Here is a 12,191-nt window from a genome sequence, read left to right as displayed (position 1 = left end):
AAAAGACTATTAACTACTCCTGAAGAGGCTCCAACCCATCAAAAATGCAGAGTATTACCCAGGCACATATGGCACACACACCAAAGGATGATTCTGAGATATGTCAATTTATTTACAGTATGTGTTGGGGATGACTGGATCATCCAGTAAACACCCTGCAGACATGAGGATGAAGGACAGACTGTGAAGAAGGTAATCCAGATGAAAAGCAAGCTGAAGTATCAAGAATCATGAAGCAAAAATGCTAAGTAAGTGCTGTATCACTGTGTGACCCAGTGAATTCCAAAACTTGCTTTTATACCTTTAAAGCATTCTTGCAGGGGGCTATATTTGCCATATGCACCCCTTGACTTGGAGGGCTGCACCTACACACCTGATACTTATCTATAAATCTGAGATATCTGCACCTCAGATCAGAGAGAATATTCAAGGATGATGTAGTCAAATGCTGTATGCATGCTGTTTAATTTACATTATTAGTTCCACACTTCTGAGAATCTAAGGATCCCATCAAAGTCAGTACAACAGGTATTATTAACCAATTGTTTAAGAAACCAATGTTATAATTAGAAAAAACACTGTTATAATTTGAAAATAAAACTCCTTCTTACATAAATTTAACAGAACTAGGATGTACTGTGTCATCCAGAACATTTTACAAAGTATATATATTGTTTTTTTTTTTTTGAAGAAATCAATAAGGATACAATTTACTAAAGGTATCTAAACTCGGTAGAAAATGTGTTGTTTTTAAGTAATAATGGTTTGGCTGAATCTCTAAAGTGAAATCTTAAAAAAAGGGTTTGTAAGGAAAAGCTGCCATAAACATTTCACCATGTTTCAGACACATACTGCATTGAGTACATCTGAAAACAATATTGAATTAGGGCTAATTGTTTCAGGTATTTAAACACAGTTCTTGGAAGCCTAATTAGTTTTAGACATTTAGTTTACAGCAATGGCAATCTTGGTTTTGTGGCTGGCTGTTTATGGTCTCACTTTGTGTAATGATGCCTACTGTAGTAATGGCTGGGGGAAGAACCCAGGAGGCTCTCAGAATATTCCCTTTTCCCCCAGAGTAGGTAGTTCTGCCCGTAACAGGTATTCTAAGGTTGGTTTTGTACCTTCTGGAAATGGTGATTCTTCTGTTTATTTCCGGGCTGCATTGTCTTTAAGATCTGTTATAGTATTGTGTAATGAGGCAGACCTGATTATAATCGTAAACAAAGATCTCTTTGGAACAGGACAATGGGTGAAGGAGTCTGACCTTGCTTTAGGTTCTGTTGGTTGTCCCCCAACTTATAAGAATGCTACTACTGTTGTTTTCCAGTATGGACTCCATGAATGTGGAAGCTCTGTAGAAGTAAGTATAACACTCTCTTTAATTTTGGGAGACTAGCCATTTATTTAGTGCTAACAATCCCTCCTGATGAGAAGTGAGGAGGAGTTTAGGCCAATTATAGGGGTAAATCTCAAGGATGTGTTTCTGGCTTGGTGGTCTGCAGATTTGTAGTGAATATTGGTTGGAGGGTTGCTAGCTTGAGGTTATGCTGTCTTAACTGTATTCTTTTAGGCATAATTTACATGTTCAAAATCTAACAAATGTAATGTCTCTCTCTAAATAAAATGGAATGGGTAGGTAGTGGAAGTCAGCTTCAGGATTATGGGGTCTGCCTACAAGTTTTTATTTTTGTTATTTTAATATGAAGTACCAAATTTGATCTCTCCCCAAATAAAATGGGGGGGGGGGCAGAAAAACACCACTCTTCCCTCCAGTTCTAAATTCAAAAGCTATAACATTTTGATTCTGCTCTGCTCTATCTTTTTAAGCTTTTGGGTGGATTGTGTTCTGGTAGTTTTAACTACTGTACATCACTTGTTTCTCAAAGCACATTTAGAGCAAGCTGCTAATTATGTCCATACCATGGAGATTTTGCCATTCTAGTGCTTTATTGCTAGACCTGGCCCTTGTTTTAGTTTGGTGACTTGATTGGCAAATGTGAAGCAGTTTGCAACCCCCCCCCCCCCCCCCAAGTAAAAAACACAGTATCTTTACTTCCTACATAAGTCTGGTACACTAGATTTCTGGTGTCTGTTCCCTAGCTAAGTTACCCCATAGACTCTTGGGAGCAAGGTTTGTGTAAGGCATAAGGTTATGTAGGTCAACTTACTGTTTTACCTAGTAGTGTCATCTGTGCAATGAAGATGAGACTATAATCTTCTTAAATCCACCCCCCTTACAACCATGATGTATTGTGGTGGTTATCCCTGTTGCAAGCCTACATACTAATGTCTTTCACTGCACGTCTCTTTGTAATTGTATGTTGCCCTACACCCCACCCTGCCCTGATGGCAATAGTTTTGTATATCTGCTTTTTCTTTCATGCTTACTGAATGAGTGTAGTTAGAAGAGCTGTCTGGAATGTTCTGCCCTGCTATTTGTGATGGTGAGGGGGTTGGTCTATATTAAGCAGAATGGTAACTTGTTGATTCATGTTTTGGTGTTTAGTTTATATATTATAGATTAGTAATTAGGCTAACTGCCCTTAAGGGACATCTTAAGCCTAGCCAATTATTCAGTATGAGAATCAAACCCTGTACCTTGTCTCTGTAAGGTAAACACCTTAAACATTATGCCAACCTCCCACCCTGTGTTTGAGAAGCTGTGTCTAAAAACCCAATGTACTTGTTTCATGATTGCAGATGACAGAAGATGCTTTGGTCTATAATACTGATCTGTACTATAGTCCTAGCAGCAACCTTGTCATAATAAGAACCAATGAGGCTGTGGTTCCTATCCAGTGCTATTATCCAAGGTGAGGAATGAATGACTGCCAATGAGCGCATGTTCACCATTAATGAAATATGGTAAATCTGCCCTGTTGAAGTTTTGTATTTTAAAACTATGCCATTATTTTAGGAAGGACAATGTAAGCAGTAATGCCATACAACCTACCTGGATTCCATTTAGATCAACTGTATCATCTGAACAAAAACTTAACTTCACTTTGAGGTTAATGAATGGTAAGTTACAGATTTTTATTTTTTAGTAAAAAATAAAAGCCTGAATGACTGGGTTTGTACAAAAATTAAGACTAGCTTTAAACCTAACTGGCTCACAAGCTAAAATGGGATGGAATGAGAGAACTGGCAATGCTGAACTATGCACTGGACTGTATTTCAGAAATCTTGCTGAAAGTCTGAGACCGTGGTTCAACTAATCCAGGTGGCTTAGTTTGGTTTGCCAGTATTAAGTTTGATTCCTTCTGCCTCTGTCTGCTGTGACCTTTGAGTACGTCACTGGTGTTGGTGTTTTTTTTTTGGGGGGGGGGGTAAGCTCCTTATTGGTGTCTGGATTGTATACCTAGTACCTAATATCTTCATGTGGTGCAGAAGTTGAAAAAGTGACACTGGTTTAGCTGTACCTGCTGGATCCTACAGTTTTGTGTTGGCGAGCATGCTTTGAAGTGGTATAACCTTACTCTGTTACTGTTCTACTTCCTGTGGCCCAGCAGTGCAGGGTTTGATATGCTCTCCCTCCATTGCCTAACTGACAACTGATCCTGAGCAAGTCTAACACCACTCACGGGCTGCATCTGAAAAAGGTCAATGGATACCAGTGCTCTACCTCAGAAAACTATACAAATAAAAAATAGGTCTCATCTCTGGCCTACAGTTGTAATCTGTATTGCTTGCTTCTTCCCCATACTAATCTACATGGTCAGACTAGTGTCAGTCTAGCTGCCACCATTTTGGAATTGGTTCATTGCTTACTGAATTTTCTAGCAAACTTGTCATTCTGTCTCTTGGAGAGTTTAAGCTGACCAGAAGAATCTGCTTTCACTGCATCACCCACATGTCAAATCTTTGTGCTGGAAGACTGCTGGTGAGCATTGCCTTGACTAATAGTATGCCAGTATGTTAAGCTTGCAGGCTGATTATGAACAGCTTTTTAGTGTCTCAGAGTAATTCCAGTGACTTGCAAACTAGGGGAAATTTGGCCAGAGTGTTTAGGGGGAACTTTTAAATCTACCTGTCAAGTAGATGTGGCATCTGCTTTAATAGCAAAGGATGAACCACAGATGTGTAGTACCCTTTGTGCTGCAATGAAAGCTACTTGTCTACCTAGTCTAGGAATAGAACCCTCAACCTTACTCACCAAAAGCAAGTGAATTACAGCTGCTGGTATAGGCTTGTCCACCTGTCTCTTATATAGAAGTTTGGGACAGGTGTTTCACAATGCCCTGAAGATTTGAGGGAGGCATCAGAGCAGTAAATAAAGCACAAGCTCCCATAGATGGTCTAGAAAGCTCTTTGCCAAAACAGATTCATTGATCAACTTTCATATATAGTTCAGCAACCATTACTTGAAGTTCTGCATGGATAATCATGTCTTGTCTACTTTCAGGTGCACAAGTAGCAAACTTCTGTGTACTGCATGCTTTACTTTGTCATAAAAGCAGTTTGGCTTCAGTTTAATGTTTTTTTCCCTTCCCACAGATGACTGGAGTTCTGTTAGACAATCCGCTGAGTACTCTCTTGGTGATGTGCTACATATTGAAGCTTCTGTATCAACTGAGAACCATGTCCCTTTGCGGATTTTCATTGACAGCTGTGTGGCAACACTCCAAGATGATGAAAATTCTGTTCCCAAATACTCCATAATTGAGAACTATGGGTGAGTATACTGACTGGATGTTGGCCGAATGTAGATTTGATACAAGTTACTGAATAGGCTTAAAGCTAAAGGAAGAAGGGAATAGGCCAGTGAGCTAAGCTGTGACTTTGGGGATGATGGAATTGTGCCTGAACTGGGTGGAAACATTAAGGCAGTGCAATGCCCAAACTGCACAGGGTTTGGGACGGAGAAATGTGCATGTGGTAGTTCAGAAAAAACTGATCTACATTTCAACTTTCCAGGTATAACTAGTTAAGGGATGCATTTCCTAGGTGGAACTACTAAGAAGTTCTGCCTGGCCTTAAAACTTAATATAGTGGCTTGATAAGGTGGTATCTTGACTGCAGGTTATCAACTGCCCCAGCCATCAGTGGGTACAAAACACAACTATGTATTTACAGCTGCATGTAGCAAAAAGTGACCATTAGAAACAACTCTACAGAAGAGACTTTGTTACATAGTCTGGTCCAAAGTCATCTGAAATTGTGTTAGTTCTAGAAGTGCTTGTTGGCTGGTCTAAGGATTGTCTGTATTGTGATGCTTGGTAAAAAGCTTGGCAGTGGAGGGTCTAGTGCACTTTCATAGTGTGCAGGGAGAATTCTAAACATTAATTTTGAGGAATCTTCTGCTTCCATGAATATCAGCTGTTTTTTCTTCATCTTAGTTGCTTAACTGATAGCAGAGCTACAGATTCTTCAGCTTTCCTATCCCCAAGATCCAGGGATGATGTACTTCGTTTTGATCTGTCTGCTTTTAGATTCTTCAAGGATTCCAGAAGTATGGTAAGACAAACATACATGCTTTAACACTTGGTCAATATCTGCACTTATAATGTTGCATGGCTCTGCACAGTTTTACAGAGTTCTATTTGGAGCTTACCAGGAAAGTGGAAGAAGCTCTTTGCTTAGAGGACTAGAGGATGCAAAAGTTAGTGCAAATGCTCCTGATGGTGTCCTTTATTTTGAGAGTGAAGCAAATTTGTTTTTTCAGATTTATATCACCTGCCACCTGAAAGCTGTCAGCATTTCCCAGAGTCCAGATGCTATAAATAAAGCCTGTTCCTTCACTTGGTCTGATGATATGTAAGTTCACATCTCACTTCAAGCAGAGTATAGCTTCAACCTAATAACTTGCCTGAGTTTTTAATTTCTTTTCTTTTGGCAGTTGGTCTCCAGTAGAAGGCTTAAATAACATCTGCAGCTGCTGTAATACTGCAAATTGTGGTTATAACAAACTTCTCCGTCCATCTGGAAGGAGATCTAGTGGAAGGGATTCCTTCAGAAGACATGGGAAGAGAAGTGCCTCAAGATGTAAGTACACAAATATCAACACTTTGGTGTCTATTTGCAATGATTGTCTATTAATAATGTACTACTTATTCTTAGGGACCCAGAAAGGGGATGCTCACATTGGGCCAATTATTTTCAATTCATTTGAAGAGGTTCTACAGGAAGTCTCTACCTCCAAGCATGCCCAGAATTCCAGTGGTGAGTTTGACATATATAATTAAAACAGCCCTTGTATAGCAGGGGGATAACAAAGATGTCCTTGCATACCACTGCAGTATTCTTAGATGGGATTCTCTGCTGTGAAGCCTTCCATCTGGCCAGTTTACAATACCTTTCAGTTGCTTTAAAGTAAGCTGAATGTTGCCTGCTTAACTCCTTGCATAAAGGTGACATTAAGTTGTACCATCCTTGGAACTTTTTTGCCACCAGTCTGAATGCTTTTAACTGCCAGTCTGCTGTTTTTAACTGGTCTGTTGCATAAATCTGTATTTCTGTTGGCTTTTCTGTGCTTACTCCATTTGCTGGAGTCCTCACACTTGCAGATACCCAGTTGGGTTTTTGGCTACTTTTTCTGTTTAGTGCTGTTTAGGTTATCCAGGAAGGGAAATGCCAGTGTGGGAGACACTATAAAGACTTTTTTTTTTTTTTTTTTTTTTTTTTTTTTTTTTCTCTTGGTGCTGCTCATGACCATATGTCTTTCTTCCATTTCCTTGTACCTTGAGAACCAGTGACTTAAGCTTCTTGTGGGTACTGTAGCTGGAACTTTGCCCTGTAGGTCAGCTATCTGGGAAGAAGGTGCATAAGTAAGACTAGAATCTTCACCTGTCCAGCCTCTGCCAGGTGTTTTCTCCTGAGGTTATGCACACAAGAGGCTCAGAGTTTTGTCAGATCCTCTTGCACTTCTGGGTTGGAGGCTGGTGTGGATCTGGCAGGCAGCACATCCAAGGCTTTACAGGTGTCGTTTTGTGCTTTCAGAGGGAACCATGGTGCATTTCCAAATTTCCAAGGGGTCTAATAGGGTTCTGTAGTTGTGGAATGCCATCCTGAGTCTGGGCAGTCTCAGGTTTCCAGGACAGCTGTCCCTTTGAAGAAACCAAAAGCTAACCATGTCTCTTCTGCTCCTAGGAATCCACAAAAGAGTGGCAGACTTATGGCCAACTTTTATGGCCTCCAAGGGGTTTCAGTTTCTGCCCCTCATTGGTCTGCCTAAGGCCCAGAGAATTACTTTCTTAAGTGGATTCTGATGATGGCTCCCTTTCTTATTCTACCCAGATTGGGTGTGAGGAGGATTCTCGTACTCTTGATCTTCTGAGGAAATTTCCTTTGGGGATATGTCTAGGATGATGGATTTTTAGTGGGACTGTGCCCAGATTTCAGACCTCCATAAGAGAAGTCCCAATCATCGGGCACCTTGTAAAACCTTTGTTTAAATGTCTGCTGACCCCACTAGTGTCTAGCCTCTGATAAGCCATCTTAATTGCTTCCTTCATCCAGGTTAAATGCCTACTGACAAGAACAGTAGGGCCATTGACAGCCTGGGTAATAGTTTACTTCTCTGGCTTGGCTTGATTATCTACCATATTTCTAGGTATGTGTTTTGTCTGCTTTCTCAGGCCTGTCAGGTTCTTTCTGATCTTCTGGACTTGAGGGTAAAGCTCTTTCCTTGCTTGGGACTTTCTAGCAAACATAATTATGACGTTGCAAGTGCCTCTTCAAGGGCTGCTGCTTCTGGCTTGGTTCTGAGGAGGTATTAATGGCTTCTGCCCTTGCTTGATATTGGGCCAAGTTTCTGGAGACTTAAGTCCCTTCAGGACAGGGGAAGGCTTTACAGGAGCTTAAGCATGTCTGCTTCTCCTGCACCTAAATGTCAGTGGAAATTCCTTTCTAAGCCAGCCTTTTCTTAGGTAGTCTCGTCCTCTGGTAGTAAACTGACTCCTGGTAAAGCCTTCAAACCAGGTACTGACTATCCAATTCCCGGCCACATTCCTGTCTCCACCTTGCTCTCTCTTCCTGTTTGACAAAACCCAAGAGAAAACCCAAGAGTGTTATCTGGAGCCAATCATTCATCAAGGGTACTTCATTGTCTAGATTTCCCATCCTTTTATGGGCATTCCTCAGCTTCCTGTTCTCCAGAGGTTCTTCAGGTCCTCTTGTCTCAGGGTACTATTCAAGAAATGCCTGTGTCCCAAGGGGAAAGGGTTTTATTCAAGAATTGCTTCTAGTGCCCAGAAAAGGGACTTGGATTCTAAACCTCTCCCATCTGAACACCTTTCTGAAGGTGCCTTCTTTTTGGGTGTCTTTCTCTTGCTCCCTCAGGCCTTTCCTGGTGTCTTAAGACCTCCAAGGATGCTCCTATCCATATTTTGATCTATCTCTTTCAGGAGACTTTTGCACTTCCTCATTTCTTTCAAAACTCTTCCCCTGGCCTCCATTTCAATTGAGTTTCTGAGCTCTGGGGTTCATGGCTTCCACTATTCCAAGTTTCCTCTGGCCGGACTCCACATAAGTTCCAGTGGCTCATGCACATCATCTAGACATTCCTGTTCCTCTTCTGTGTCAGGGTTACTTTGTGGTGGATTCAGCAGTTGTTTCTGAATCCAGGGCTCTATTTCCACCTCCACTTCCCTCTCGGGATTTGTTCAGACACTTCAGATGTGGGGGAGCAATGTTTTTGCTCCCCGAAAGGTTCAGGGAGTGTGGTCACCTCATCTGCAGAAGGAACCCAGCAACATCAAGAGATGAGGGCTGTTGGTCTTCATGCCTTTCCCCTCCTCTGCAGGGCCTCTCAAGGTATTAATGGACAAATGTGGTATATTAGCAAAAATGAGGGTATGAGATCCTGCCATCTTTGCTGGCTGGCACTTCTGGTATGGGATCTGGCTAGCCATTATTACTTTCAGGCAGTTTACATTCCTTCAGATCAGAATGTTGAGGCAGACTGAGTGGGTCCTTCACTCGATCCCACAGGATGCTTCACAGGGATGTGTTTCTGGACATGGGGTACTCCTCAGAGTCCCAGATCTGCTGGTCTGGAATTTTCTGGGACAGGGATGTTTATGCATTCCCTCCCTAACAGGATGCTCCTAAAATGTTTACTACTTTTGGCTACAACAGCACTGGTTCTTCCTCTTGCATCTGACCAGGAGCAATCATGACAGGGTGGATCTCGCACAAGAAGAGGTGTCTCATCTATCCCTACCTGTCCACACTTCAACTGACCAGGGTGATAAAGGTGTCCAAGGAATCAAAATGCACCCCTGTTAGCTTCTAGACTTGAGGCTAAGCAAGTGTCCTTAATATTGGACCAGTTTTCCTCCCTGGGATCTTAAACTTGTTCTGGAAAAATTTGACCATTTCCACTTGGGTTTCAAAGGCCATTTCCTTTCTCACTTCATGGTGAGAGTTTTGCTCATTCCACTAGAGCTGTGGCTTCTGGTGCTTTTTTCAAAGGCTTTAACACTAATTCTATTCTTGAAGCTGCTACCTGGACTTCTGTGCATACCTTTACCAAACATTACCAGTTGGATGGCATCTAGTTTTGCTGCTGCCATTCTTCATGGCTTCTTGGGAGGGCTCTGCTTCCTCACTCTTCCATTAGTAAGCAATACTGCAGCAGTGAATGTAAGGAGATGGTACAGTTGTGTAAAATCTTAACATAACTGTAGATATTGTGTTCACTGCTGCTGTATTCACTGTTCATTCCCCCCTGGTCTTACCTTCTGGCTGTGCAGAGTCCCTTGGTTTTCCTTGGGACTGCTGTTCCTACTGGGGGCAATCTGTTCTGGTACACCTGAATGTCTCCTTTAGGGGCCTACCTTATGCAATGAGTAAGCAAATCTTTTGTAAATTGGCTGGACCAAGGGCTTCCTGACAGGGGATCATTTAAGGAATACTGCAGTGGTGAAGGCAAGGACATCTACCATTATGGTAAGATTTTACACTGTATTATAGCCATGAAAAGTAGAGAGCATGTTGGCCTTCTGGAAGAGGGAAATGTTTCACAACTGTATATGTATACTAAAACTATGCTACTTCTACTGCTAAAGTTTTTTTCTTTTTCTCCCAAGGTCTGAATATTGGAATGATGTCACTTATCATAGCTGGACTTGCAGGAGCTGTAATATTCAGTGTTGCAGCTATTTATGTGAAGTGTAGATCACTAGGTGAAGCTCATCAATAAAGCTGTTTTTGTTAGTATCTAAACTGGTGTAAGTTATCTTTTTTTACTGGAAAGCATAGTACTTGATGTAGTGAAAGTACAGTTGGGTAAAATATTACCAGAAATGTAGATATCTGTCTCTTGTAGTTGAGAGATGGCCAACCCTGGACAGCCCTCTCTTTAGCCAGTATAAAAGATGTGTATGGCATGACTTTATGCTCCCTACATAGAGGGGCTTGGACCTAAAAGTGAGTTCATCTAAGTTACCATAGGACAAACTAGTCTGCACATCAGAAGGAAAAAATATAGAATTCACTCCCTCCATCCCCCTCTTCAACACAAGAGGAAATATAATCTTATGGTAAGAGTAGATGTCCTAAATCACGGTTTCTGTATTGAAGGGTAAATGGAATGGGAGGTGGAAGGCTGAGAGCCCTCAAACCATATCTTTGGCAAAACCTGCTCTGGCCCTAGCAGCTATATACAACTTGGTCTTCATTGTATCCCTTTAAGCAAGCATTACAAGTAGCAGTTTAAGAATGGAATTGGGTGTCCATCCCCTTTGAGCTGTAACAAACTTGCCATGAAAAGAATTAAAATGGTCTTGGATATCCAAGAGAAGGTTTGCTTAAACAGCCAAACCCAAAGAGCTGAGATGAAAGGAAACCAAGCGGAGTCCAATTTTTATCCAAAATAGTTACGGAGCTGTTTGTGCAAATCCAATGTGTGCAGGACCCTCTCACTAGCAGACTGGGGGTGTAAAGGAAGGGAGTTGTACTGACTAACTTGGGCACAAGTATTGGTATGAAGGGACGCTCTCTGTCCATGTGAAGAGGAATAGCCATGAAGGCCTGGAGCTTAGAAACCCTTGAAGCAGAAGAGCCAGTAACTGTCAGGTACAGTATGAAACTGTGGAATTGGGAGGCTCAAGCAGCCTGACTCCATTTTCTAAAACAATTAAGGTCCCAAGGAAGTGGAATATGCTTTCTTGAAGGCTTATATGCAGGATGCCCAAAACAAGAAGTCAAAGGAGTCCAGGCAGACTGGCTGAAATGGCTGACAATGGGCTTCAGGGGACCCTCTTTTGAAAGGGTCCTGGTCACAAGCATGGCACCAGGCTATCTTCTATTGGGGCATAGATTTTTCTGGTTTGAAGGTTTCCTTTCATCCTCTAAAACCCTGAGCATGTCTTCAGAAAAGAGGTGCTTGAAAGGGATCAACACATTGTATACCATGCCGATTGCAGACAAGTGGAGATAGATGAGACACCTTGTCCTGTGTGAGATCCAACCAGTGAGGTAATTCTGGTTGCCCTTGACAAGATGAGGAACCAGTGTTGCCTTGCCAAAATGGAGCATCTAGCAAGATAAAGTTGCTAGGACTTTAAGCATAAACCTCTTCAAGGAAAAGTATTTATCTTCAGGCCATATCAAAGCCTGAAGCACCATTTTGCAAAGAAGTATTTTGTGCCTGCCTACTTGTACTGCATCACTGTAGGTTTGTGTACACCTTCAAGGGGCCTGGAGACGTGAGTGAAAAGCTCACAGGGCCAGCATTGGAGCCCTCCTCTCATCTGACTTCTGATGGGGAGGCCAAAGACCATGAACTCTCAGTTGACAGATGCCCCCACCCAATGTCCAAGGCATTGGTGAATAGCTCCTGAGAAGGGACTAGATGCTGAAAGGGCTGGCCTGGGTTGAGTGAAAACAATTTGAAACCGGAAAGGAGGGGTATGTAGAAATTCTGAGGGTGATGATGCTGCAGCCAAGTACTATTTGAAGCTTCTGTACAGCCAACGTAGCAAGAGGAAGCCTCAGAATAGAGGCCATGAGTCCCAGGGCCTTAAGATCCTCCCTGGCTGCTTATGATGGTCTGGAAGAATAAAAGACTGACTATACCTCCTTGAAGAGGCAAACACCATTTTGAATCCTGCATCTCGGATGCACATGATCCTGAGAGAGTTGGGACTGACATTTGGAAGTTGCTGGTAAACCCTGATGAATAAGGATATGAAGGGAAGCCTCGTTGGATCAAAGGACACCAGAAAGTATGAGGTGGTGAGAAA

At 42.0% G+C, this 12,191-nt stretch overlaps 1 protein-coding gene across 1 annotated transcript; it reads left to right on the top strand.

Moving 5' to 3' along the window:
* The first annotated feature begins 941 nt into the window (after window positions 1-941).
* On the top strand, window positions 942-10,170 carry LOC122813699 (zona pellucida sperm-binding protein 3-like). The gene is made up of 9 exons (XM_044086156.1): window positions 942-1,363; window positions 2,704-2,816; window positions 2,921-3,024; window positions 4,501-4,678; window positions 5,343-5,460; window positions 5,669-5,760; window positions 5,843-5,988; window positions 6,064-6,165; window positions 10,035-10,170. Exons 1-9 carry the CDS (start codon window positions 959-961, stop codon window positions 10,145-10,147), a joined length of 1,371 nt encoding a protein of 456 aa, XP_043942091.1. The 5' UTR covers window positions 942-958; the 3' UTR covers window positions 10,148-10,170.
* Window positions 10,171-12,191: the final 2,021 nt, after the last annotated feature.

The sequence above is a fragment of the Protopterus annectens genome, chromosome 1.part1 (assembly GCF_019279795.1).
Source record: "Protopterus annectens isolate FY-2018-M chromosome 1.part1, PAN1.0, whole genome shotgun sequence".
Taxonomy (NCBI): Eukaryota; Metazoa; Chordata; order Ceratodontiformes; family Protopteridae; genus Protopterus; species Protopterus annectens.
The sequence above is the reverse complement of the archived record's forward strand: the minus strand, read 5'-3'. Positions and strand labels throughout refer to the sequence as shown.